This window comes from Pinus tabuliformis, chromosome 2_2, assembly GCF_031772625.1.
Source record: "Pinus tabuliformis cultivar Carrire ecotype Pingquan chromosome 2_2, CPIR1, whole genome shotgun sequence".
NCBI lineage: Eukaryota > Viridiplantae > Streptophyta > Pinopsida > Pinales > Pinaceae > Pinus > Pinus tabuliformis.
The window spans coordinates 945,198,631-945,225,935 of NC_142300.1; the positions used below are offsets into that span (position 1 = coordinate 945,198,631).

At 39.2% G+C, this 27,305-nt stretch overlaps 1 protein-coding gene across 1 annotated transcript in view; it reads left to right on the forward strand.

Annotated features, from left to right (window-relative positions):
* The window catches only part of LOC149196303 (kish-A-like protein), an 83,246-nt gene extending 67,788 nt beyond the window's left edge, over window positions 1–15,458 (forward strand). The window contains exon 4 of the mRNA XM_089405513.1: window positions 14,845–15,458. Within this exon, the coding sequence (XP_089261639.1) occupies window positions 14,845–14,912 (68 nt within the window). The 3' untranslated portion in view covers window positions 14,913–15,458. The remainder of the gene's footprint in view (window positions 1–14,844) is intronic.
* The last annotated feature ends 11,847 nt before the right edge of the window (window positions 15,459–27,305 follow it).

Genomic DNA, 27,305 nt, shown 5'->3' on the forward strand with positions numbered 1-27,305 from the left:
ATTTATATCGTTCAGAAAATTAATTCTGCAAATAATGATTAATTCACTACTGCAATTTTCACCAATAAATAAAGGAACTGAGAAATAATGCACACACACAAATTAGACAACACCAATATTTTTGGACAATAGTCCCTGGAAAAAACTCCAGTGTGGGTAAAACTAGTTTGCAGATGAGGGTTTATATTATTATTAAATCTTTAGTGAAATTGAGAAATACAATTGCTTGCCTCTTACTAGCAAATCTCCAACATACAATTTTCTCCATTGGCAAATCAATATGGAAACCCAGGTTTCCTCTACAAAATCAAAACGACGTCCTCCTAGCCTACTCACACCTCCTACTACGCGCATTGGTAACTAGAAATGTGCACCACTGGTTTTGGGAAATTCAATTAGCCTCCAAAAATTCATTTTGGCAACCACACTGCCGCCTGCTACTCACTGAAGCCACTCGCACCTCCTTGGTAGCTAATTCCGACACTGGAATTCGCACTGTAGCCTCTGCCACTTGCATTAGGTAAACTGGAAATGCGCACTAGCTAATTCACACCTCTTGGTATGGCCTCTCTGCAGATAATTTTGGCCTCCGTTCTTGTCTATGGAATGTTGGAATCACTATGGAGAATTTATCCAGAAAATTATCTCCCCAATCTCTCTACTGAAACCCCGCTGTTGGTGTCTCCCTCTACGCCCTTTTTCTCATTGCAAATCGCACCACTGAGTGTCTATTGTGTGTTCTCCAAAGCCCCATCAACTTGCTCTTATAATCTCTCGTTGAGCAACTGATGACCATGATCTAATCACAATCGATGGCTAAGATTGTCTTGACCCGATCAAGTAACTTTTCTTGAAGTCTCTAGAACAAAATCAATTTTTCTCAATTAATCTGATTTAATTAACCAATTTTCCTAAGTTAGACTTAGGAAAATAATTAATAGTTGGGTAATTAATCTAATTGAGGTGTTTCTTGTGAAAACGTTTTTGTGTATTGGAGAAAATGTGTTCCCTAGCCTCATAGACACCATAGAGACTAGAACACCTGTTTGTTGCTACCAAAAACTAAAATCTTCTTCCTCTCCAATTATCACAATCTTGTCATCGGAAGTCCTCCTAATCTCAACCTTAACATCAAAAATATGAATGGCGTGTCCTTATTGGAAAATGTGCAGAAGGGATAGCATGTTCCTTTGCAACTGAGGAAGATAGAACATCATGTAGGACAAAATCTGATAGTCCAGGCAACTTGAGTATTATTGTACGAATCCTTGATGGCTTGAGATTGGACCTATCAGCAACTTATACCACGCCATTTATGTTTTCATTAAACTGCTCAAATGCCTATCTTTGAAATGTCATGGCAAGTGGCACTTGTGTCAAGCAGCCATGTGTCTCCAAGAAGAAGATGCAATGTTAAACATATCCTCATGCAATCCAATATTATAGTGAGAGACAATATAATGAGCTGATTTTGGTGCGTTACCTTTTGCTTGTTTTGGAGCTTTTTTTTTTCTTCATGTTCTTTGATCTTCTCCGATGGAATTCTGAATGTTTTGGGTTCGTGTCCATCTAAGATCGTCTCGACCCGATCAAGTAAATTTTCCTGAAGTCTCTAAAACAAAATCAAAATTTCTCAATTAATCTGATTTAATTAACCAATTTTCCTAAGTTAGACTTAGGAAAATAATTAATAATTGGCTAATTAATCTAATTGAGGTGTTTCTTGCGAAACCTTTTTGTGTATTGGAGAAATTGTGTTTCCTAGCCTCATAGACACCATAGGGACTAGAACACCTATTTGTTGCTACCAAAAACTAAAATCTTCTTCCTCTCCAATTATGACGATCTTGTCGTCAGAAGTCCTCCTGATCTCAACCTTTCCATCAAAAATATGAATGGCGTGTCCTTATTGGAAAATGTGCAGAAGGGATAGTAGGTTCCTTTGCAATTGAGGAATATAGAACATCATGTAGGACAAAATCTGATAGTCCAGGCAACTTGAGTATTATTGTACGAATCCTTGATGGCTTGAGATTGGATTTGTCAGCAATGTATACCACACCATTTATGTTTTCATTAAACTGCTCAAATGCTTATCTCTGAAATGTCATGTGGCAAGTGGCACTTGTGTCAAGCAGCCACGTGTCTCCAAGAAGCAGATGCAATGTTAAACACATCCTCATGCAATCCAATATTATAGTGAGAGACAATATAATGAGTTGATTCTGGTGTGTTACCTTTTGCTTGTTAGGTCCTTTATTTTAGTATTAAGTCAATTTTCTAACTAATTAAGTAGGTTAGCCTTTAATAAACAATTTTAATTTTTCTTATTATTTCATTTAATATTAATTTGTATTTAATCTATATAGCTTTAACAGTAACAATAAATCTATTATTTTATACTCATTAATTATATAAAGTTAAATTAAGCCTTAGTTAATTATTAGCATAGTGTAATAATTAATATAATAAGTTTCACCTTAATGAAGGAATTTAAAGAATGATGCTAATTATCCCATTATAACTTTAATATAAATGAATAAGAATTCATGAATGAATTTAACTAATAACTTTAAAATAATTTTAATCTAACTAGCTAAGTAGGTTAGCCTTTAATAAACAATTTTAATTTATTTAATAATATTAGTTTGTATTTAATCTATATAGCTTTAATAATAATAATAAAGCTATTATTAGTTTATTCTCATTAAATATAAACAGTTAAATTTAATCAAATATAGTAATAAATTTAACAAAACTATCTTTTGAATTAATTGAATTTCCCTATCCCTATCCCTCGGTCCAATACAGTTTCCCGGTCAAGTATAGCCGTTTCCTGGTCAAATTTAGCCGTTGGATATTCTGCTCTCTCTATTCAAACAACTGCCATGATCTGGTTCTTCAACTTGTCCTGACGATGAACCACACTTGTTGGTTTGAAACGCGCCGACAAATGAATTATGATGTGATTTTCGCCGAAAAATCTTCTCAATAGTTGATAATATTGCCGATATTTGAAAATATCGCGATATTTGAAAAAATTGCGATATTTTTGGCAAAACGATATATCGCTGAGTAAATATCACGATATTTTCGGCAAAACGATATATCTCCTAGTAAGTATCGCGATATTTTCTGTTTTGAAAATATTGTGATATTTTGAAAATATCTGCTATGTTTAAAAATATGAAAAAAATATTTTTTATGTTTGTCGATATTTTCCGATATTTTGCCGATATTGCCGATAAGATGTTTTCAGGACCCTCGCCGATATTTTGCCAATACCAATATTTTCAACACTGATTTCTACCACAATGGACACAATGCAAATCAAGTCTCTCTGTTTGATTCTGTTTAGGCCCCCTTCATATGAAGTTCCTTCTCCCACATCCTCTTTTGCTTTGTCTCCTTTGGCAGAACCAGTCTCTCCTTTTTGGGCAACACATATAGTCTCTTCAGTGGACTGTGATGCTTGCTTCTTCTTTCCAAAGGCTTTTTCTCTTTCTGCAACCTTCTCAACCAGGGAGTCAAATGTCATGTTTTTCATCTGGCCACTTGCTTGCAAAGATTCAAGGTAGTGAGAGTAGGTAGGATAGAGGGCCTTTATGAAGGTTGTGAGAGGTAGATATATCTTAACTTCGATGGCATCTATGTCATGCATGATAACTTTGATTTCTAAGGCTAGTGGCATGGGGTCATCATCTTTCAATTCAAGGTTAAAAAGCTTCACAAGCATCTGTATGAGTTCTAATTCTGAATGAGAATCATATGAATCTTTCAATTTTTTAAGTGCACCATATGAATCAGTGACTGAGACAATGTGTTTGCTTACCTCCTTGCTTATTGTAGCATTGATGAGGGCAAAATCTTTCTTGTCCTTGCTCTTCCAAATGGTAAGGTCTCTTGCAGATGTAGGCTTGGATGGTCCTGCTTTGTTCAGCTTCACTTATAATCCTAATTCGTCATCAACCTTTTCTGTGGCTTCTCCTCTCCAAACCCCATTCCATAGATCATTAAAAATGTGTGTGCTCTTTATCTTTTTGGGCCAATTTCCGTAGTTTTCCTTGCCGGTTAAAACTACACCAACTATGGAATTTAGTGAATGCATTTTGCATCCAACAATGCTTGAAAAATTTAAAACCTCACGAGTATGCAAAAAACAATCTTGCAAACTGTCCAATGATATGAGTGAGTACAAAAAAATGCATAAGTAGCCAATTATAAGAATACATGGATAGGAATACCAGAAATGAAGGATTCAACAACTCAACTAAGTCAAACTGTATTTTCGGTTCAAATAGCTGCTTAAACGAGGTAAAATGCCTTTGCTTATTTAGAAAATTGGTTCTTTTGCTTGCTGATTTCCAATTGGTTTGCTACCTCAACTACTATTATTGGCGGATCTCGATCTCGAAAAGGATATGCATCTGCATTTCTACTTGCAAGGATTGTGTATGGTCCAACATCATGCGTGAAGTTTTCCACCAAATGTAGACAGTAGTATAATGTTAAAATTGGCAACTAGGGCCAAACTCCATGTGGATCACCTTATTTATGGCTTCTAATATCTTTCCTAGATTCCTCTCATAGAGAGGTGTAGGATTGATCTAAAGATTATCCGATTCCGATAAGTATTTATGGAGATATGAATTTATTTTGATTATGGACAAATTGTCAAAGTCGGCCAGCAAACTTATGTAGGCTCAGAAGCCCAACAGTCATGTCTATTCAACCTCAACGTTTGTATATAAATACAAGGAGCATTCTCCTCATTTGGACAATCCAACTCACTCATCTTCTCTCCTCTCTCTTCTACGCATAAAAGGAACCTCTCTCTCTCTCACACGTGTGGCTGAAAGGAAGACGTCTTAGGGCAAGGAAGACGCAGAAAGAAATACGCTAAGGCAGCAGATCATCTCTTTGACCAACGTTAACCAAGCATTGACCTTCCAAGAGTGCGGATTGGGTGTGGTTGCCTCTCCTAGGCAGGCCACAATTTTTGGCATGAAAATCGAGGTGATCTGACCTCTGGTTTTACTGGTATTGACTGCCGTAGTTTAGGGCTGCAGTTGACTTCATAAATTTGCAATTTGACTGAACTTTTGGGGCTGTTTCTTCAGGTTGTTCGAGGACAAGTTGACCGGAAATTGACCAAGTAATTTAGAGGTCAATTCCAACTAGTTTGACCAAGTTTGACTTTGCTGATCTAGGGTTTGCTGCTGCTGATATAAAATTACAAAATTCAGATTTTGTACTATTTCTCTCTGCTGAACTATTGAAGATAAAAGAAAATTTGATCAAAGGGTTTCCTCGCATTGGGGTTTGTCCCTGGTTAGCCGCCACATCTTGTGTCTTTTGCCTTAGCTTGTTTTCTGTTGATCATTTAATGTTCTATCTGCACTTTACTTAATGTATATGTGATTGCTAATCTGTGGCTAATAAGAAGAAAAATAAGTAAACTGCTTTAATCATAGAACATACCATAATTTAACATGGTATCGGAGGTGAGGTGAAGACAAAGCCCAAGAAGAGCAAGAGCAATCACTGAAGAGAAGGTTGGCAAGGCTATCTTAAAGAAATCATGGGGTCCTCAACACACTTCCCTGCTGAAGACAAACTCCGTGAGAAGTCTGACTATCACGGATGGAATGTCTCTTGATCTAACATTAGAAGAACAGGGAGTGTTGGACCATGTGAGAGGCGGAATTGTTGAGCCTCCATCAAATGCATCTGTTGCTGCTGGGAACAAATGGACCAAGGGAAAAGTCAAAGCAAGGAAGATCATCCGAGACTTTATCGACAAGCGCTTGGTGGCCTATGTTTCTGCGCTGAACACCTCCAAGGAAATCTATGATAGACTGGTGAGTTTATTTAAAGTTAATGATGCAAATCAAGTCCCGTTTCTTAGAAATAAGCTGAAGGAAATTAAGAAGGGCAAAGATGAGAGTATGCAAGCATATTTCTTAAGGATCACCGAGATCAAAAACGATCTCCTATCTATTGGGGAAGTAATTCCTGACAGGGAAATGACACTCACAATTCTTGGAGGACTGCCATCTGAATGGTATATATTTAGGACTACTCTTCTCAACAATAACGTAATTCCTGGATTTGAGGAATTAATGGCCAGATGCATTCAAGAAAAAACGAGGATGGAAGAGCAAGAAATGCCCATACTTAAAGGTCATCCCTTTGCCTTTTCTTCTCATACTAAAAGAAGAAACAATACCGGGGCTAAATTCAAAGGAAAGGATGGACCAAAGGGTGGAAGAAAAGGACGATGTTACAATTGCAATAAAACGGGTCACCATGCAAGGGAGTGCCTTGATAAAAGGGACTCACACCGGGACGATGATCAAAATCCCTCTCAAGGCAATCAAAGAAATGGCAGGTCAAATGGCAGAGGTAAAAGAAGTGCCGAAAATCAAGGAAGAGGACAACCTTTCAATAAGGCAAGAAATTCCAAGTATGAATCTAACACCGTTAACAATAAGCAAGATGAATATTATCTACCAACAGCTCTATCTACTACTGCTCCCCCGGACTCGCTGGGAAATTGGCTTATTGATAGTGGTGCCTCAAGGCACTTCACTGGTTACAAAGAAGCTCTCTATAATCTGATAGAGAAGGAAACCAACCTGGAAATTGTTCTTGGAGATAATTCAAAATATCCCATGAAAGGCGTAGGAAATGTCACTCTTCAATTGAATCAGGGTAATACCATCCACTTACAAGATGTATTATATGTACCTGATCTCAAAAAGAACCTGGTGTCCATTTCGGCAATGGAAGACAAAGGCTACAAGGTGGCCTTCAGCGATGGCAAGGTATGTGTATGGAAAAAGAACATTAAAGATGCTTTTACTCTTGGGTTTCGAGTCGATTCATTATATTAGGTTGGTGGAAGTCCGCTGGGTGTTATGACTTGTGACACATCTCTTCAGTCTGAACTATGGCATCGGAGATTTGCTCACCTTCATTATAAAGCTCTACCCGATGTAAGAAAAATGGTGACTGGGATGCCCGAGTTCAGATTAGAGCAAGAAGGTGTATGTCCAGGATGTGCCGAAGGAAAGCTAAAAAGGGGACGATTCCCTCAAGCCAAAGCAAGACCTTTGATATATTGCAGTTGGTTCACTCAGACATATCTGGTATGATGCCTGTGAACTCCTTGGGAGGATATTTATATTACCTCACTTTTACAGATGATTATTCTCGCAAGACTTGGATATACTTCTTGAAAAAGAAGGATGAAGTGTTCTCCTGGTTTCGGCACTTCAAAGCCTTGATCGAGAATCAAACCGAAAAGAAGATCAAGACCTTAAGGACTGATAATGGGACTGAATATGAATCCAATGAGTTTCATGACTTTTGCAAAGAGGCTGGCATTAAGAGGGAGACTACTACACCATATACTCCTGAGCAGAATGGTGTGGCGGAAAGGAAGAATCGTACAATTGTGGACGCTGTCCGTGCTCTGCTCCATGATCAAAGACTTCTGAAGTTTCTATGGGCCGAAGCTTCAAATACCGCCGTATATGTACAAAACCGATGCCCTCATCAAGCATTGGGTTCCAAGACTCCCGAAGAAATGTTCACCGGTAAGAAACCTGACGTATCTCATTTTAGAATTTTTGGAAGCCCTGTATATTTTCATGTGCCTAAAGAAAAAAGGAATAAATTGGGTGCATCTGGAAAGAAAGGAATATTCGTGGGCTATAGCGAAAATACTAAGGGTTATAGAATCTATGTAGCTAGTCAAAGGGAAGTCGAGATTAGTCATGATGTCACCTTTGACGAAGATATGGCTCTTAGCAAGGTAGACAATCTTCCTACTTTAAGGGGATCTAAAGAAGCTGACACTAGGGAACCGAAGGAAAAAGAAGATGAGACGATGCCCGATGTGGAAGAACCTATGGATCCTATTGATCCTCCTCCGCAAGAGCCTTCCTCTTCTAGGAAGAGGCCTTCATGGCTTAGGGGGACACTTGATGATGCTGAAGGACACATTGCACCCCGAGGAACCTTCCGTGAAAGTAAGAAGCCGAACAGGGATCAGGGATACTTGACTGTCATGAGCACGATCATCCAAAATGAGCCTTTGTCATTCACAGATGCCGTCAAGCATCAAGTATGGAAGGATGCTATGACCGAGGAATATGAGTCCATTATGAAAAACGATGTTTGGGATGTGGTCCCCAAACCCCAGGACAAAGCAGTTGTCACTTCAAAATGGCTTTACAAGATAAAGCACGCAGTTGATGGAAGTACAGAAAAGTATAAGGCTCGTTTTGTCGCTTGTGGCTTCTCCTAGAAGGAAGGTATAGACTATGACGAGATATTTGCACCTGTTGCCTGATATAACACCATCTGCTCGATCATAGCTCTTGCTGTTTTGCAAGGATGGAACCTACATTAGATGGATGTCAAGACTGCGTTCTTACATGGTTCGATCAAAGAGGAGGTCTATGTAGAGCAACCCAAAGGATTTGAGATTTATGATCGAGAATCTCATGTTTGCAGGTTGAAGAAGGCCCTCTATGGGCTAAAGCAAGCACCCCGAGCATGGTATGAGAGGATCAATAGCTACTTGATGAAGGTGGGATTCACTAGGAGTGAAGTCGACCCTAACCTTTACTTTAAGATTATAGATGACAAGCCTCTCATATTGGTGTTATATGTTGACGACCTCTTTCTAATAGGTGCATACCCTCTCACTCACGAATGTAAGAGGGAGCTGGCTTTTGAGTTCGAGATGAAAGTCTTAGGACTTATGCACTATTTCCTAGGACTGGAAGTCTGGTAGAAACCAGGGGAGATTTTCCTATCTCAAGGAAAATATGTGGTGAAGATATTGGAGAGATTTGGCATGGTGGACTGCAAGCCCGTAACTACCCTGATGGAGCTTGACTTCAAGAAGTTAAGCGGTAGCGCTGCCAGACCTGTTTTATGAAATGCTACCGAGTATCGTCAACTCGTCGGAGCATTAATGTTCTTGGTGAACTCCCGTTCGGATGTATGCTTTGCAGTCAACACATTGAGTCAACATATGGTTGAGCCTCACCACTCATATTGGATTGGTGCCAAGAATCTGTTGAGATATCTTCGTGGCAATATCACTCATGGGTTGAGATACACTGTCGAAGATGTGAGACTACTTGGTATACTGATGTTGATTGGGCAAGCAGTGTGGTGGACCGAAAGAGCACTTCAATGAGATGTTTGGATTTACATTGGACACTGCCGTGATTCTGTGTGACAACCAGAGCGGGATCCGTTTATTAGAGAATCCCGTATTTCATGATCGCTGCAAGCATATCGATATCAGGTACCACTATATTCGAGATATGGTGCAGGGAGGAGCAATAAGGCTCCAACATATCGGTACAGATGAATAGGTTGCTGACATTCTGACAAAGCCCCTAGGAAAGTTCAAATTCCTGACTTTCTGGGAATGACTTGGTGTCGTTCAGAGACCTTTTATGAGGGTCGAGTATGATGTATTGAGCTCTGGGAGCTCTAGGGGGGCGCAGGGTACTTCTTGGAGCGACATGTGACCACAGGGCGACTCACCATCCCCTGGTGGTGCACTATGTACAGGGTAAAGGTTCAACCTTTCCCTGTGACACCCCGTGGCGACTGTGGAACGGGATGATTAGTTCTCTTGTGGGCCAGGATGATTCGTTCTCCGTGGCGACTGTGGAACAGAATGATTAGTTCTCCTGTGGGCTAGGATGATTCGTTCTTCGTGGCGACTGTGGAGCAAGATGATTAGTTCTCCTGTAGGCCAGGATGATTAGTTCTTCGTGGCTTCCACTGGACAGGATGATTCGTTCTTCTGTGGACAGGATGATTAGTTCTCTTGTCGAGGCATCCTACCCATGCAGTCTAGGACTCATGGGAAGTACCTCTCATCTGATCAATGAGCAGGGAAATGAGAATAGGGACCATAGTAGTACTATCGATGGACGCATCACTGTATCTACCGTACTCCCTATGCTAGGATGACCTCCATTGATCTGGGATCAGTGAGAGTGGTTCACACTCTGAGACTGACTTCGGGTCAGTGGAGGATGGTATGATACATCCTCGATCATTTTTTCTTCTTCATGGTTCGAGCAGAGCAGAGTAGAGTGGGGTCAAGCTGTACAGGACAGTGCATTTAATGGATGGATAGCAGCGACGGTCTGACGGATTGCAGATGAAGTTCTCCCTAGTTGAGAGGGAGTGTTAAAATTGGCAACTAGGGCCAAACTCCATGTGGATCACCTTATTTATGGCTTTTGATATTTTTCCTAGATTCCTCTCATCGAGATGTGTAGGATTGATCTAAAGATCATGCGATTCCGATAAGTATTTATGGAGATATGAATTTATTTTGATTATGGACAAATTGTCAAGGTCAGCCAACAAACTTATGTAGGCTCAGAAGCCCAACAGTCATGTCTATTCAACCTCAACGTTTGCATATAAATACAAGGAGCATTCTCCTCATTTGGACAATTCAATTCACTTATCTTCTCTCTTCCCCTACGCATAAAAGGAGCCTCTCTCTCTCACACGTGCGACTAAAAGGAAGACGTCTTAGGGCAAGGAAGACGCAGAAAGAAGGATGCTAGGGCAGCAGGTTATCTCTTTGACCAGCGTTAACCAAGCGTTGACCTTACAAGAGTGCGGATTGGGTGTGGTTGCCTCTCCTAGGCGGGCCGCAATTTTTGGCACGAAAATTGAGGTGTTCTGACCTCTGGTTTGACTGGTATTGACTGCGCTAGTTTAGGGCTGCAGTTGACTTCAGAAATCTGAAAATTCACTGAACTTATGGGGCTGTTCAAGGGCTGTTTTTTCAGGCTGTTCGAGGACAAGTTGACCGGAAATTGACCAAGGAATTTAGAAGTCAATTTCAGCTAGTTTGACCAAGTTTGACTTTGCTAATCTAGGGTTTGCTGCTGCTGATATAAAATTACAGAATTCAGATTTTGTACTATTTCTCTCTGCTGGACTATTGAAGATAAAAGAAGATTTGATCAAAGGGTTTCCTCGCTTTGGGGTTTGTCCCTGGCTAGCCGCCACATCTTGTGTCTCTTGTCTTGGCTTGTTTTCTGTTGATCATTTAATGTTTTATCTGCACTTTACTTAATGTATATGTGATTGCTAATCTGTGGCTAATAAGAAGAAAAATAAGTAAACTGCTCTAAGCATAGAACATACCATAATTTAACATATAATCTATCAAATGGCCCTCGATTTTTAACCCAAAGAAATGGACTATCGCCTGCGATGCCTATGTCTGAAGTAGAGTCGTAGGGAACATGTTATAAATCCCTGTAACAAGATTGAATCTCGTAGTATCCCAGAACCCCAGGGACGATAGTTTTGGCAACCAAACAAACTAAAAATGTCGCGGCCATAGAAACAAATAATCTTGTGCTTGTAACTTCTTCCTTGTTCTACATATGGCAGGATCAACTTATATATAAGAGACACAAGAAAATGAATACAATTATCTTGTTAGAAAATCAAAAAGGCAGAAAGATTTTCTTATATATATAATTACTTGTGATTCTTTTATCTTTATGTTCTTCTTTTATCTTTTTAATCCATCAAGCAATTACCAAAACAATCACACAAGGAAAACAGATGTAGGTGGACAGTTAGGGCAAAACCCCTATCTAGGGGAAAACCCAGTCAACATTCTTCCTTCAATAGTTTCTCGAGATAATCCAAGACTCTAGACCCAGACAAAGACTTCCTCCATACCAAGTCAGCCCTCAATCCTTCTTATAGATGACAACCATTCAAAAGCAACTTCGACCTAGCAACATCAACAACAACTTCAACCAAGTAGCAGCTTTGACCTAGTCGCAGTAGCAGCAATAACTTCGACTAGACTAGAAAAACGTCGATCTCCCTTGATACACCTCAGAATTGAGTGAGAGTTGTCCCAAAATTTCGATTTTGAGGTCTTCTATCTTCCTCCAGAAACTCACACTCCTTTCCAGCTTTGCTTCTAGCCCTTTCTCAATTTCGCACTTTCCAGCTTCTAGCTTTAGATATCGAACTATGTGTGAGAGAGTGAGATGCTCCAAATGAATTCTAACCGCGTTGTATATATAGCCTTCCAATGAGGTCGAATTACCTGTCTTGAGGCCGACTTGGTGTGGTGAAGACTAAATGCATTTTTGACTAAAAAGTAATCCTTTTTACATGATTTGAAAGCCCAAGAAGGGTCTCTTTTAATGGACAATGACTCTAATGACTCAGAGTGAACCCTAGAAGTCCTCAATGGGGACTCTGACCTTAAACACAATGACCCAAGCATGAAACCCATGCTTTAATAAGTCATAATAATAATAATAAAAATATTTTTTTCATTCTTTTGATAGGTACATCTCAGATAAATTTATGAATTGGACCTCACCTTTGTTCTCAGAACTGGTTTCCACGAATTGGACCTCTTTGTCTCGTCGTTCTATGCCAGAGTTGCTATGAGCTTGAGGGGGCCTTCTCTGAATACTCTATATCAATTTGGAGTTAAACTTCTTATGTTATGTTGAGCGTCATTGTTTGCGGGTGAAAGGACCTCAGTGTCACCAATCTTCCACTTCATGATCAAGAGGAATTGATGCAATGACTTCGACTGTGCAGAGTCTCAGACAAAGACAGGTCTTGATTGTAGCACCATGCTGAGAGGGCCTGTCAGGGCTGAGACACGTTCTTTTTGGAAGCAATGTATAGCTTCACCATCAAGGCCACCAAATTCTTGGTCGATTAGTGTGACTCAAGCACTTAGAGTGACAGAAGAAAGTAAAGTTTGCATGCTGATCAATAGGAGGCAGGAGCAGAACTCAATCCTTCTGCAGAGAGAATAACTATTGGTGGAAAGGCATGCAGGAAGAGGGTAGAAGCAGGTTTGGGTGGAGGAGCACTCATCTCTGATACCATGTCAGACTGAGGATCGCTCAAAAAAGTTAAAAACTCCAATGTCTTATTCATGAATGAGAGGCAGAGATTTATTACATAGGAGAAACGGTTCTCCAACTACGCGGGCTGTTGGTTTGCTCAATGAGTTTTCCATTTCATATCTACATCTAATTAAAATTTACCATAATGCCAGAGGATTAGGTGTTTATCAGTCGTCTTGAGTAAGGATCAGCAACAATGTACCCATATGGCCAAGGTACTCCTGAACTGTTGATGCCGAAAGATAAACTATATAATGTTGCATTCATCCCATATGATGTCCACGAACAGTTGATGTGGAATTGTGAACTCTGTAATGTTGAGTTCACCCCATATAATTTCCATTGACATATGCTGAAACGTAACATCAAAATTTCTGAAGGTAATTTGGTATTATCAGGTTGCAGGATCAAAACCCATATTAAGTTATTGATTGCAGGTCAGAAATGTTGAACCCTTTATAAATGTAGCTGAAAGACTGCCTAATGCATCATAAATGCTTATTCAAGGGAAGAGAAATAAGAAATGGAAATATACTATTCTTGGTTTGAACTCTCTGCCGGTCAACATGCAGCTATTGTAAACCATATTATGATGTGGAATTGTGAACTCTGTAATGTTGAGTTCACCCCATATAATTTCCATTGACATTTTCTGAAACGTAACATCAAAATTTGTGAAGGTAATTTGGTGTTATCAGGTTGCAGGATCAAAAGCCATATTAAGTTATTGATTGCAGGTCAGAAATGATCTCTTTATAAATGTAGGTGAAAGACTGCCTAATGCATCATAAATGCTTATTCAAGGGAAGAGAAATAAGAAATGAAAATATACTATTCTTGGTTTGAACTCTCTGCCGGCCAACATGCAGCTATTGTAAACCACCCCTCATTGGCCTAGTTGGCATGGAGCCATTTTAGGTATGCCCCCCATCGTGATTCAAGTATCAATAAAACAGTTTCCTATCTAGCCTTCTATAGTACAATCGTAGCCTTAATTTATGTAATTCTTTGTGCCTGATTGTTGTAAATTATGGTTTAGAATCCAAACCCAAGTTAATCAATCCTGCAGCTAATCCAAACCCAAGTTAATCAATCCTGCAGCTTATCCAAACCTGCTTATATCTATAAGCCAATACCTGATTGTGGTTTGACTTGCACGTGGGCATTTTATTCCAAATGTAGCCCTAAATTTTACATTCAATGTTAAGGCAAATCTTTGGGCTAACATACAGTCAGTGACGACTGCCATTACAATTCCACATGGAATCCATTTACTGAAGACTATGTTGCAGATCCTTTTAAATTGAGTGCATAAGCTGCAGTCAGACCTTTCAGGAACCCCAAGGGAGGTCAAGATGAAGCCTATAACTAATCCTGCGTGTAAGCTATGATGGATCAGACACTTAAATACTCAGTAACTCAAAATAAACAAAGAAAGAGCACCGAAGGTTGTATCTTCTATGTCATGCCCCTATATTGTGTTCAATATATTGATATGATCTATGATGGATCTGACACTAAAGCCTCAGAGAAACATAAAAGAAACAAAGAACGAACATTTAAGATTGGATCTCTTATATTATGCTCTTAGATTGTGTTTAATATATTTTGATATTTTGGTTCATTTTTGTTTTGAACCTTTTATGTGCTTGGAATTTGACAAACTTTGGTTCTGATGAATTCCCGTATCATAGAATTTTGAAAGTGTCTCCTAAAAACAGTTCATACCTGCAGTTGCATCCTGATTTTTGGTAACTCACTTAGAGATTTAACTTATGTTGGGATGTCTGTCCAAAGTGCTCCGGGAAATTTCAATAATTGTTTAATCATATACAAAATTATGTACTTATGGGAAATATGTTCATGTATTGCTGATGAGCAGGTGAGCGGCTGAGTCCTTGGGTGGCGTTAGGATGCCTCACAATGGGGTTGTCTATACTGTTTTTTTAGACCGTAAATCTAGTTTTCATGACAGGAGACTGCTTGCTCAAACCTTTCTGTTCCGACTCTCAAGAAATTTGGCTACCCTCTTGATAACTTGCATTCACACCAGAGCTCTCTGTATTGAGACGCTATTTGTGGGCAACTCTTACATATCGGTATTGCTTATTTGTCATATGCAAGTTTCGTTGTGCAAAGGAGGCTAACCTTACAAAAAATAAGATGAAGAACATGGTGAATTATTGGATTTTCTCTTGCCCCACTTTTTGAGAAAGGATTTTATTTCTGGTTTCTCCATTGAGTTTTTGATGGATTCTGTACCAAGCTCTGCGTTCTATACCCATATCAGATTGCACAAATTATAACTGGCTGGCTTTACAGATTGAAAGGAACATGAAGCTGTAGTAAACGATTGATTTTTGGTTAGGACAGTCATTTGATTAGAAAGCATATGCATTTGTTATCCCTTCAGGTCAGTAAATATTAAATTTGTATATTGAGTTGTGTAATACTATTGAATGCATGCTTATCTTATAAATAGTTTTGTTCAACTTTCTTGGTTTTGGTCTCTCTTTTCATGAAACACACCATCCTACGGTGGTAGCTTATAAAATTCCCCGGGGCCTTACATATATGTCAACTTCAAGTGGAAGATGCTTATGGGCAAGCCATTTTCCACTGAATAATAATGCTTCTGTAATTTGAAGTTGGATAATATTCATTGGCACAAAATTGTAATGGGATCCAGTTGAGTTACAAAGTTGGAACTTCTATGAGACGAATTTATGATGGACTGGCCTTGTTTATTTTCAACTTTCATGCAATATTTTCTGTTGAGATGAAATTTGACTGACCGCACTGTATATAGAGTCGGGAGTAGTTCATGAAGATTCAGAACACACATTGTTTGTTTAGCAGGCTATTCCTAATCAAATGGTCTTTTGGATGTATAAATATTCACAAGTTTGTGGAATTTTCAATGATGAGGGTAAGATCTTCAGTGTGGATAGGAACGCTTGTGTGAATTTCAGACCCATACCAAATATGGGGCTTTCACTACTAGAACAGTGCTGCTTATTTTGACATAGTATATTAAAAATACAGCTGAATTGAATATATTAAAGAATATATTACAATTGAATACATAAATTTCACTTCTTTATGTTATTAAGATCTTTGTATTATTGTTCATGCGGTCTTGGATAGACGGTGATTGGGTGCGCTGTTAAGATACTCCTAGATGTTAAGTCACCGGTTCAATTCTTCACCTTATTCTGGTGTTATTCTTGGACATAACCATGATGTAGCCTCACCGCTGCCAAGCTTACAAACAAAAAAAAATCTTTGTATTATTTTTTTTCCAGGTAACATATATGGGGAAAACCCCTGGTTACTTCCTTGCATTTAGAGGATGGTATCCAGGTAAATCCTATATTCTTTGGGACACAAGGCCACAGCAACAACATGGCTCAAAGCCATTACATCAAAGTTAAGAGCTTAACATGTCACTTGCGGGAATTGCACATGGATAGGAGAATAACACTACTACCTTCAGCTACTTGACAACATGGCTCAAAGCCATTACACCAAAGTTAAGAGCTTAACATGTCACTTGCGGGAATTGCACATGGATAGGAGAATAACACTACTGCCTTCAACTACTTGAGCTAGACCCAATTGACGATCTTTGTTTAAATTATAGAAACAAATGGGAAGATTATATGATAGCAATTTTAATACACAAGTAAAGATAATTATATGAATTACAATGTGTCTTTAGTATAATCACACGGTTGGAGGAAACAAATATTACATGCTATGAATAATATTCCAAACAGAACACACATGAAATATGTTTATTGTATGAAGATAATAGTGATTATGACTATTTCTCTCATTTTTAAGACACAAGACAATGAAATATTTTATAAATAGATTACATATATCATCCATTACCTGTTGTACATTTTGCCACATTGATTGCAAAGTTCTTGTACACTGTTGAACTTTCAAAATCAATTAGGGAATTAGTAATTCTTTTTGAAAGTTTTCAAAACTTCGCAACACATTTTAACAAATAACATCAATTTTGGGCATTTTCATTTACAATTGCTAAGCCAATCAGCGAGTGATGGGGCCATGAAGGATTCTTGATTAGCAAGCAGAGGTATTGTTAGCACTAATTTCTAACCCTGTCAATTGATGTAAACTTTGAAAGTTAGCTGTAGAAATCAGTGAACATATGGGAAAATCTGCGTTTAGTGTCCGTAGTAAATCTCCCTCTTCGTTTGAGCTGGTATTGGCCAATCTTGGGGTGTGTCTAGTGTTTGTTTCTGCTGTTCCAACCAGTAATTCTGAAACAAATCATAGAAAAAACAAAAGATACTGGCTAAACAAGTGTATAAAAATTTCTAAAGTATAATGTGTAATAGTCCTTTTGCAAATTAGCTTTTAATATGGAACAATAAAGTAAGAAGAAAACATATGTAAAGTAGCTAATTGCCAAAATAAATAGCTGGAATAACTCTTAATATATTGCCCCAGATACCATTGAATCAAACAAACCAGAGTGGGTGGATCAAAACTAAATTTTATCTTGCAAGACACAATATGTTGGTTGCACCAAGATGACTATGATAGAACTTGAAGACATTGATCCTTTGGCACAAAATAATAAAAGCAAAAAGAGAGGAGGATGATAGAGAAAAAAGAAGACTGTTTACTTTGTTCAATAGAATTTGGTTTGGAAGGTTTGTATTTCCTTGCATTTATAACATTTTTTCCCTTCAATTTGTTCCAAGAGGAAGAAGAGGTCGAATTCTCTATTATTGGTCATTAATGCACATGGTGGTTCAACCTAAGCTTTGATTGTGGAAAAAATTAAAGAAAATTCAACCCCCACTCCGGTTATCAGTTTTTCTTATCACTCCATGCATTTAGTTTTAAATCCAAGCATGATAAGGATTTTAAAATCTGGAAATAATAATATTTTTCTGAAAACACAAATTTAGAGATTTCACAACTGCTGAAATTGCAGAAATAAAACACAACAAAATTATGACAGCCACACAGAAAATAACACAGTGATTTTTGGTCAATGTGACCCTGCAAAAACCCCCTACAACTCTTTGGGAAAATTAGTTTGACAGCGCTTATTTATTTCTGAAAATGCTTTTACAGAAAAACTCAAATACACAGTGAAAATTCCAGCAACCACAAATTACAACTTATCTCCATTTCTGTGCTTGAACTCCACATCGAAAATCATGCCAATCAGCAAACAGGCAAAACAATTTTTTTACAGCAATAAAACAGCATTAAATGTTGTATGGCCAGCTTCGAAAAATGTGCTTAGAACTTGCTGTCCCTCTTCCTCGATTTCTGTGCCTTTCTACTTGCTTTCCTTCACTTTTCACTGTTCAGGAATTTTCTCCTTGCTCTCTCCTCTTTCTCTTTCTCTCAAATGCTCATGAGAAAATGAATTGATTTTTTCCCCTTCTCTTTTCCTTTTATTTTTTAAATGACCTTTTGGGTTACCCTAAGATTTAATGACTAAGATTCATTTAGATCTAGGGATAAGAATAAATGTGCATTTAATTCTCATTTTTTATTTTTTAACTCACACACTTAAATAAAGACCCACTTAGCCTTTTATTTCCATAGGTACTTTTTCACTTTTTAATTCTTCATTCACTTTAATAAAGTCGCCTTTAAATTAGAATGTAACTTTACGACTTATAAAGTCACTTTTACATTAGAATGTAATTTTACCACTTATAAAGCCACTTTTAAATTAAATTGACTTTACCACTTATAAAGTCATTTTAGGAGAAAAGTAAAAAATAAATTTGGACACTTTTCCTTAGGCCAAAGATCGAAGCCTTAGGGAACCACTTGTCCTCTGGTACCCAAATTTTAACACTCTCTTACCGAGGAAAGTGTTCCTCACCACTCCCTTATTGTCTCCGAAGTATACATGCTTGCCCCGTGGTAAGGCTTTGGTTAAAATGTCCGCTCCCTGCTCATTTGTGGAAATGTATTCAAGCTTAACAACACCCTTTTGGACATAGTCTCTAATGAAGTGATACTTGATCTCAATATGCTTTGATCTGTCATGAAAAACTGGATTCTCCGTGAGTTTTATGCAATTCTGATTATCATAGTAAATTACTGAAGGTCTCAATGCTTGACCAAATAGACCAAACAACATCTTGCGAAGCCATATGGCCTCACAACTAACCAAACTAGCAGCCATATACTTTGCCTTAGCTGAATTCAATGCAACTGATTGTTGTTTCTGACTGATCCATGACACAACTGCCGAACCCAACCCAAAACAACACCCGGAAGTACTTTTCCTATTTGAAGCATATCCCTCCCAATCTGAATCTGTGTACCCTGCCAGTCTCACTCCATCACCCTGTCTATAATCCATACCAAAATCCACTGTCCCCTGCAAGTAACGAAGAATGTGTTTCGCAGCCACCCAGTGCACTCCACTGGTCTCACACATGTATTGACTCATAGTTTTAACTGCAAAACATATATCTGGTCGAGTGTTGATCAAATACATCAAACAACCAATCAACTCTCTGTATAGAGGTAGAATCCACCAACTTGGAATCATAAGCGTAAAGCTTCTTCCAGTTAGTGATCATAGGTGTAGACATGGGTTTGCAGTCCTCCATGTGAAAGCTGCTAAGAATATCCACAATGTACTTCCCTTGTCCCAGGAAGAAATGCCCCTCCTCCTTCCACACCTCCAATCCCAGAAAACAATGCATCAAGCCGATATCCTTCATCTCAAAATCTGAAGCAAGATCTCTCTTGCAGCCCTCAATGAGTCTCTCTGCACCAGTGATGATCAAGTCATCAACATACAACACCAGAATGAGAGGCTCCTCACCCACCACATTGAAGTATAGGTTTGGATCAGCCTCACTCTTTGTGAAACCCAACTACTGCAAGTATGTATCAATCCTCGAGTACCAAGCTCTAGGAGCTTGCTTCAGGCCATAGAGTGCCTTTTTCAATCTGCATACATGGGATTCCATCCCATGCACCTCAAAGCCCTACGGCTGCTCAATATAAACCTCCTCTTGAATGAAGCCATCGAGGAATGCGGTCTTCACATCCATCTGGTGGATCTTCCAACCCATCTATGCTGCAATCGATATAATGGAGCAAATAGATGTATACCGAGCTATGGGAGCAAAGGTCTCCTCATAGTCAACTCCCTCTACCTGTGAGAACCCTCTCCCCACAAATCGAGCCTTGAACTTCTTGATGCTACCATCTGCAGCATGCTTTATCTTGGAGAGCCATCTGGAAGTAACAATCGATTTACCTTCAGGGCTCGACACTACCTCTCAAACATCGTTCTTCATAATAGAAGAATACTTCTCCATCATGGTCTCTCTCCAGACCTGCTGCCTCGCTGCCTCCTCATAACTAGAAGGCTCGGAGTCAACAATGCTTGTTACCAATGCCATGTAACTACAAAACCGCTAAGGTGGTTTACTCTCTCTAACCTGTCTCTTTGGCCCAGCAACTGATGTGGCCTCATGCAAGGTATCTTGAAGCCACTTGGGCTTCCTCTTCCCTGAGCATATTTCTTCCACTAGAGTGAAATAATCCTCATCATCATCAGAAGCCTGAACTCTTGAAGGCTTGCCAACTGACCTCATGCTTGAATCTGTGCCTGTAGACGCTGAAGTACCGTGCGAATTGTCTGTTAGTGGACTACCCTGTGAACTGCTCTGTGGACTGCCCTGCATGTTGCCCGAAGAACCACCCACCTGACTCTGAGAGCCATTGCTCACTGATGGACCTGACGCTGTAATCGATGTACCTCCTGATGCCTGACCACTGGATCCCTGTGACCGACACAATTGCTCCTGAGGGTCAGGTGACTCTGGATACTCTAACCCCTGTGACCTCCTGAAAGCTCTCTCCTCCTCGAACTTCACATCCCGCCTGACAACCACTTTCCTCTACGCAAGAATATAAATCCGATAAGCTTTCGAGGTCTTGCTATAACCCAAAAAGATGCCCTTGTCCGCAGTGGGCTCTAGCTTGGTCTTGTTCTCCTTGGGGACATAGGAATATGTAAGGCACCCAAAGATACGAAAGTGCCCAACATTAGGCTTCTTCCTAGAAAAAGCCTCCTTTGGAGTCACATTCCCCAAGGCACGATGTGAACTCCTGTTCTGCAAGTACACAACAGTGTTACAGGCCTCTGCCCACAAAAATAAAGGTAACTCGTGATCATGAAGCATGACTTTGGCAGCCTCTGCAATGGATCTTTTTCCTCTCTGCAACCCCATTTTGCTGTGGGTAGTATGGAACTGTGAACTCCCTCCTAATGCTTGTCTCAGCACAAAAATCAACAAACTCACCAAGGGTATACTCTCCTCCATTATTCGACCCAAGGACCTTGATATTCCTACTTGTCTGGGTCTCCACAAGAGCTTTGAACTCTTGAAACTGCTTGAAGACCTCACTCTTGGTCTTCAAGAAATAAATCCAGGACTTCCTGGAGTGGTCATCAATGAATAAAACATAGTACTCATAGCCACTCAAGGATACATGAGACATCCGACCACTCACATCAGTATGAATCAAGTCAAGGATCCCGGTCGCTCCGCTGTCATTGTTGGGAAAAGGGGATCTGGCAAACTTCCACATAGCACATCCTCTGCATACATCAAGGTGATTAGAACTGAAATCTGGCACACCAGTGGTGATCGCCCGCAATGTACTCAAGGCCCCATGATACATATGCCCCATCCTGTGGTGCCAAATCTCACACAACTCTGAACTTCTATATCTGCTGTCAGTCCTGTCTCAGGTGCTGCTACTCAATGCCATTAGGGGCTGGAATGAGAACTTGCACACCTTGGCATGGTGCACACCAATCTCTCTAGCTGAAGAAGTTGGAGTTCCCTTAGGATATATAAGCACTTGCCCTCTCCTGAACAACACATCATACCCTCTATCCTCAAGTGCTGAGACAGATATAAGGTTCTTCTTCATTCCAGGCACATATAGAACATCTGACACTTTCAAGGGAGGTTTGGGTCCCCTATCAAATGTCAATGTCTCCACACCGACTGCTCTAACAACGCTGTCATCACCAAGTACTACCTCCATATAAGTATCACCCTCTAAAAGCTCTGAGAAGTACTCTCTGACACCTGTCATGTGGCGGGAAGCGCCACTGTCAACATACCAAATGCTAGAAGATGCTCTGCTAGTAGCGGGGAAGGCACACTCCCTCTGAACCTGTATGGCAGGTGATCTTGCACTAGTGGCCTCACAAGCTACGAACTTAAACTCCCGATCAAATCTCTCTGAGAAGCTCTCTATCTCTGCAGAAACTGCCATGGGTTTGTCTTTCCCTTTCTTGTTCTTCTTCCTTGGACACACAACAACATAGTGTCCCAACTTTTGACAATTCCAACATTTGACTTTGAAATAGTCCTTCTCGTTCTGCTGCTTGCCTTTACCTTTGCTTTTGCCTCCACTATTGGAAGCTTGCTTCTTTGCTCTGCCCTTCTTGCTTCTTGCTAACAATGCCACATTGTCATCCTCCTCCACTAGTTTGGTTGCCCCAATATTGTTCTTTCTTATCTCATTTTGAATGCAATCATCCCACAACCTCTCCCAATCAGGAAGGTTTTCTCGTGCAACAATGCCATCCAAAAAATTCTCCTAAGTCTTGGGAAGACCACTCAAAGCAATTCTCACCAACTCAGTGGGTGCAATAATCTCACCTATGGCTGCCAACTCATCTCTCACTGAAGTGATCTTTGTGAGGTATGTTGTAGCACTGTCAGTGTTAGCCATTTTAATGGCCTTCAGTTTCTTCTTTAGGACCATTTTTCTGTTTTCATTTGAGCTCTGGTAAAGACTGGTCAAGGTTGTCCACATTTCATGTGCATAGGTCTTTCCTCTCACATGATAAATGGCATGGTCTTTGATTCCTTCCAGAATCAATCTTTTTGCCTTAGCATTTTTTTTGTTAAACTTTGGCAACTGTACAGGGTCAGCAGGTATTGCTACTGGGTTCTGTGTGGTATTTACCATAATGCCCCAGACTTCTGCTTCTTCAAAAATGCTCTGGATTCTCTCCTTCCATGCACTGTAGTTGTTCTGCCTATCCAACCGGTGTTCAACTCTCAAACCCAAAGACATGTTTCACTGTCCTATCAGATTGAAATTTTCAAATCTGTGGTAAAGGTTTCTGTTTTCTGTGTAAAAATCAGCTGGTTGTAATTTTCATTTTGCTGTCCCAAACAACACTTTTCAGTCAACCAAGCTCTGATACCATGAAGAAATTTCAACCCCCACTCCGGTTATCAGTTTTCCTTATCACTCCATGCATTTAGTTTTAAATCCAAGCATGATAAAAATTCTAAAATCTGAAAATGATAATATTTTTCTGAAAACACAAATTTAGAGATTTCACCACTGCTGAAATTGCAGAAATAAAACACAGCAAAATTATGACAGCCCCACACAGAAAATAACACAGTGATTTTTGGTCAATGTGACCCTGGAAAAACCCCGTACAACTCTTAGGTAAAACCAATTTGAGAGCTCTTCTTTATTTCTGAAAATGCTTTTACAGAGAAACTAAAATACACAGTAAAAATTCTAGCAAACATAAATTACAACTTGTCTCGATTTCTGTGCTTGAACTCCACTTCGAAAATCGTACCAATTAGCGAACAACAAAAATAGAAATTTTTACAACAATAAAACAACAATAAACATCTGGCCTCGAAAAATGCGCCCAAAACATGCTGTCCCTCTTCCTCGATTTTTGTGCCTTTCTCATGCTGTATGGTTTTTCCTTGGGATGCGTGCCAATAAATGCTGCTGCCTAGATTTGCTGAAATGTCTTCTCGTTGCTCTCCTTCACTTCCTCATTGCTAAGAAATTTTCTCTTTGCTCTCTCTTCTCTTTCTCTCAAATGCTCATGAAAGAATGAATTGATCTTTTCCTCCTCTTCTCTTTTTATTTTCTAAATGACCTTTTAGGTTACCCTAATATCTAATGGCTAAGATTGATTTAGATCTAGGGATGATAATAAATGTGCATTTAATTCTCACTTTCTATTTTTTAACTCGCTTACTTAAATAAAGATCTACTTAGCCTTTTATTTTCATAGTCACTTTTTCACTTTCTAATTCTTCATTCACTTTAATAAAGTCACATTTAAATTAGAATGTAACTTTACCACTTATAAAGTCACTTTTAAATTAGAGTGTAACTTTACCACTTATAAAGTCACTTTTAAATTAAATTGACTTTACCACTTATAAAGCCACTTTAGGAGAATAGTAAAAAATAAATCTGGACACTTTTCTCTAGACTAAAGATCAAAGCCTTAGGGAACCACTTGTCCTCTGGTACCCAAATTTTAATAGAAGTTTGAGTTAAATGGCCCTTGATTGAGTTAGATCGAAGTATCTCCAAGTTCTCACATGATAAAAATATCTCTGAGCATAAAAATGGGTAATGTGACTTGGGGAATTATACCTTGTAGTGTTATTGGGAGGGTTTCATAAAAATATTCCAAGGCAGTGTTAGCAATTTTGACTTGGCATTTCCTTTAAGTAATGCGATTTAACTAATTTTCCTTCCTCACTATCTTAAAAAATTCAACTTAGCCAGTTTTAGGAAATAAAGTTGGTATAATTTTTTATTGAGAAAAAAGGGAGTCAAATAAGGAGGAAAAATATAGAAAGAGGAGAGAAAAATGGAATGAGAGTAGTGTTGAAAACAATACTGAGAGGGGGGGTGAATCAGTGTTATTAAGTCAAATTCTTTTTCAATTTATACAAAGATTTGTATACGCTACTTCAGTTAATGGAAACAGCGTGTATACGCAACTCTGACTAATGAAACTCGCGTATAACTTCCAGACTTATAATTTAATTTATTCTTCAGATGTTGATCATTAATCTGTGTGTCAGAACCATATAACAGTAAGCAGGAACAGAAAAGTAGAGCAGACAGTCACACAAAAGAACACAAGATATAAGGTGGAAACCCAATGTGGGTGAAAACCACCTGCTGCAATATGTCTCTATCTTCTTTCAATTAGAAACTTCTTTTTACAATGATTTTGTACTGGTGCAGTCTTATACCAGTACGCAGGCTTCAACCTGCAGAAGGCTACAACCTTCTCTCGTTCTCCAGCTTCTCCTGGAAGGGAGCTACAACCCCCTTAGCTCTTGTACTAGCTGAGGTACTAGTACGTAGGTGCTGACCTACAAAAGGCTTCAACCTTCTCTTTTCTTCCAGGGACCACGTTTAATAATTTTTCAGACTGGATCCATGAATATCAATCAAACATCAAGTAGATCTGCAACAACCAATCTCCTTTGTACAAATATTGTATCAACCAATAACTTCTTAGAATGATGTAATCAGAAAACAGTACCAGTAACCAGACACCAATTCTGAACCCAGAACACTGCAGCAATCAACAGAAGCAGCTAAAACATATTTCAAGAGACGTACGCTACTTCACCAATAGAAACATGCGTACATACACAGCTATGCCAAAGCCAACCAGCGTATACGCAGTTTTCACTTGCTTACCCTGCGTGTATACGCGCCTCCGCTGTGTCGAACCTGCGTATAGACCTATAAAAGATAATTTATCCTTTTACTTAATTAGACATCAGTTATACCCAGATTATCGGATTTATAGATCTAATCATGCGCCAAATATAATAGATCAAAATCACACAATGATACTACTATTCAAGCCTTGAAATCTCGACCCATCAATAGATCTTAATCATCGTGTAATGCTCAAGTTCCTCCTTGATTCAGATCCAACTGTAACTCACCAACCAATCACCAGTATTCCAGATCTTGCTCCTCTCAAGATATTCAACACATAAGTCAATTGCCCTTGCCAAATGATCTCCTTCCCTTTTTATAGTCTTAGGCCTTACTCAAACCATGGTCCAAAACCATTGAGAATTAATACTAGGGACCCTATACTTGGGTTCAACACTTTAAATGCAATACCAAGGACCAAAACCATAAGTTCAAATATGTCGGACTAAATACCATGGACCAACAATAAGTTTTCCCACATGTACACGCTTTTCTTTGCATGAAAGTGCATGCATACGTATACCGCCTTTATTTGGTACACCCGCGTGTATATGTGACTTTGTTACGAGAAACCTGCGTATACTTCATTTTCTTTCATTCTGAGAGCCTGAACTGTGATCTGCCATTTGAGTGAGTTGCCATCAAGGACAACACTTGTGCCATAGTGCCAAACCTGTGCCATAATGCCAACAATCTCCCCCTTTGGACTTGATGGCAACCCCAAGTCACTCAAAAACATTCTCCCCCTTTGACATCAAGGGCAAAGGGTTATGCTCCCCCTGAATACATGCTGAATCCTCTGCTCTGCTGTGCTGTCTAAGCTCCCCCTGACTGTAGGCAAGGTCTGCAAGAAGATGATCTACACAAGAAACATGACTTTATACATTATAAGAGACCTTCCTATCACCAAAGACTCATACATACATCCATCTCCCAACCAAGTGGGGATATACCAGAATTGAGCACCCAACCAAGTGGGGATACACCAGAAGTTTACACATGACAAATAAGTACATTACATCATTCATCCCAGGCATAGTGGGGAAACCAAAATAGGCCGTTACATGACCTTGATAAAAGAAATAGAGACAAAATATCTACAACAAGACTCTGACAGTTATCAACAACTAACATCAGCAGCATTTGTCAGTCATTATTCAGACCAACACCCATGTTCTCCTTCTGCACCTGTTCCACCTGAAATCAAACCAACTGTGAATTTGAACCAAGATCTTCTAAGATAATGCCAACAATGCATTATTAGAAGAATATATGCTCCCCCTGAACCTGTGCCAGATGGTCTCTGTCAGACCCATATCAGACTCTTTTCATCCTGAGCCTGGCCCCACTGCTTTTCTTCAAACCAACATATACGTGACTGTACCTTAATAAACCGACGTATGTACGCGAATCCTCCTCATTCAACTCGCGTACAACCACTTTTCTCTGAAACAGACAAGATTCAACAACAAGATGATGCATCAACTACCCCCAGCTTCTGTCTGAGGTATTCAAATGTCTCCTTGGGCAATGGTTTGGTGAGGATATCAACAACTTGTTCCTTAGAGGGAACATATTCCAATTTGACCTTTTGTTCAAGCACTTGTTCTTGGAGAAATGATACTTGATCGGTATGTGCTTAGTCTTTGAATGCATGACAAGATTCTTTGAAATACTGATTGCACTTGTATTATCATAAAAAATGGAGATAGGTGGAGTACAAGTGATTTGAAGGTCTTGCAATGTTTGCATCATCCAAAA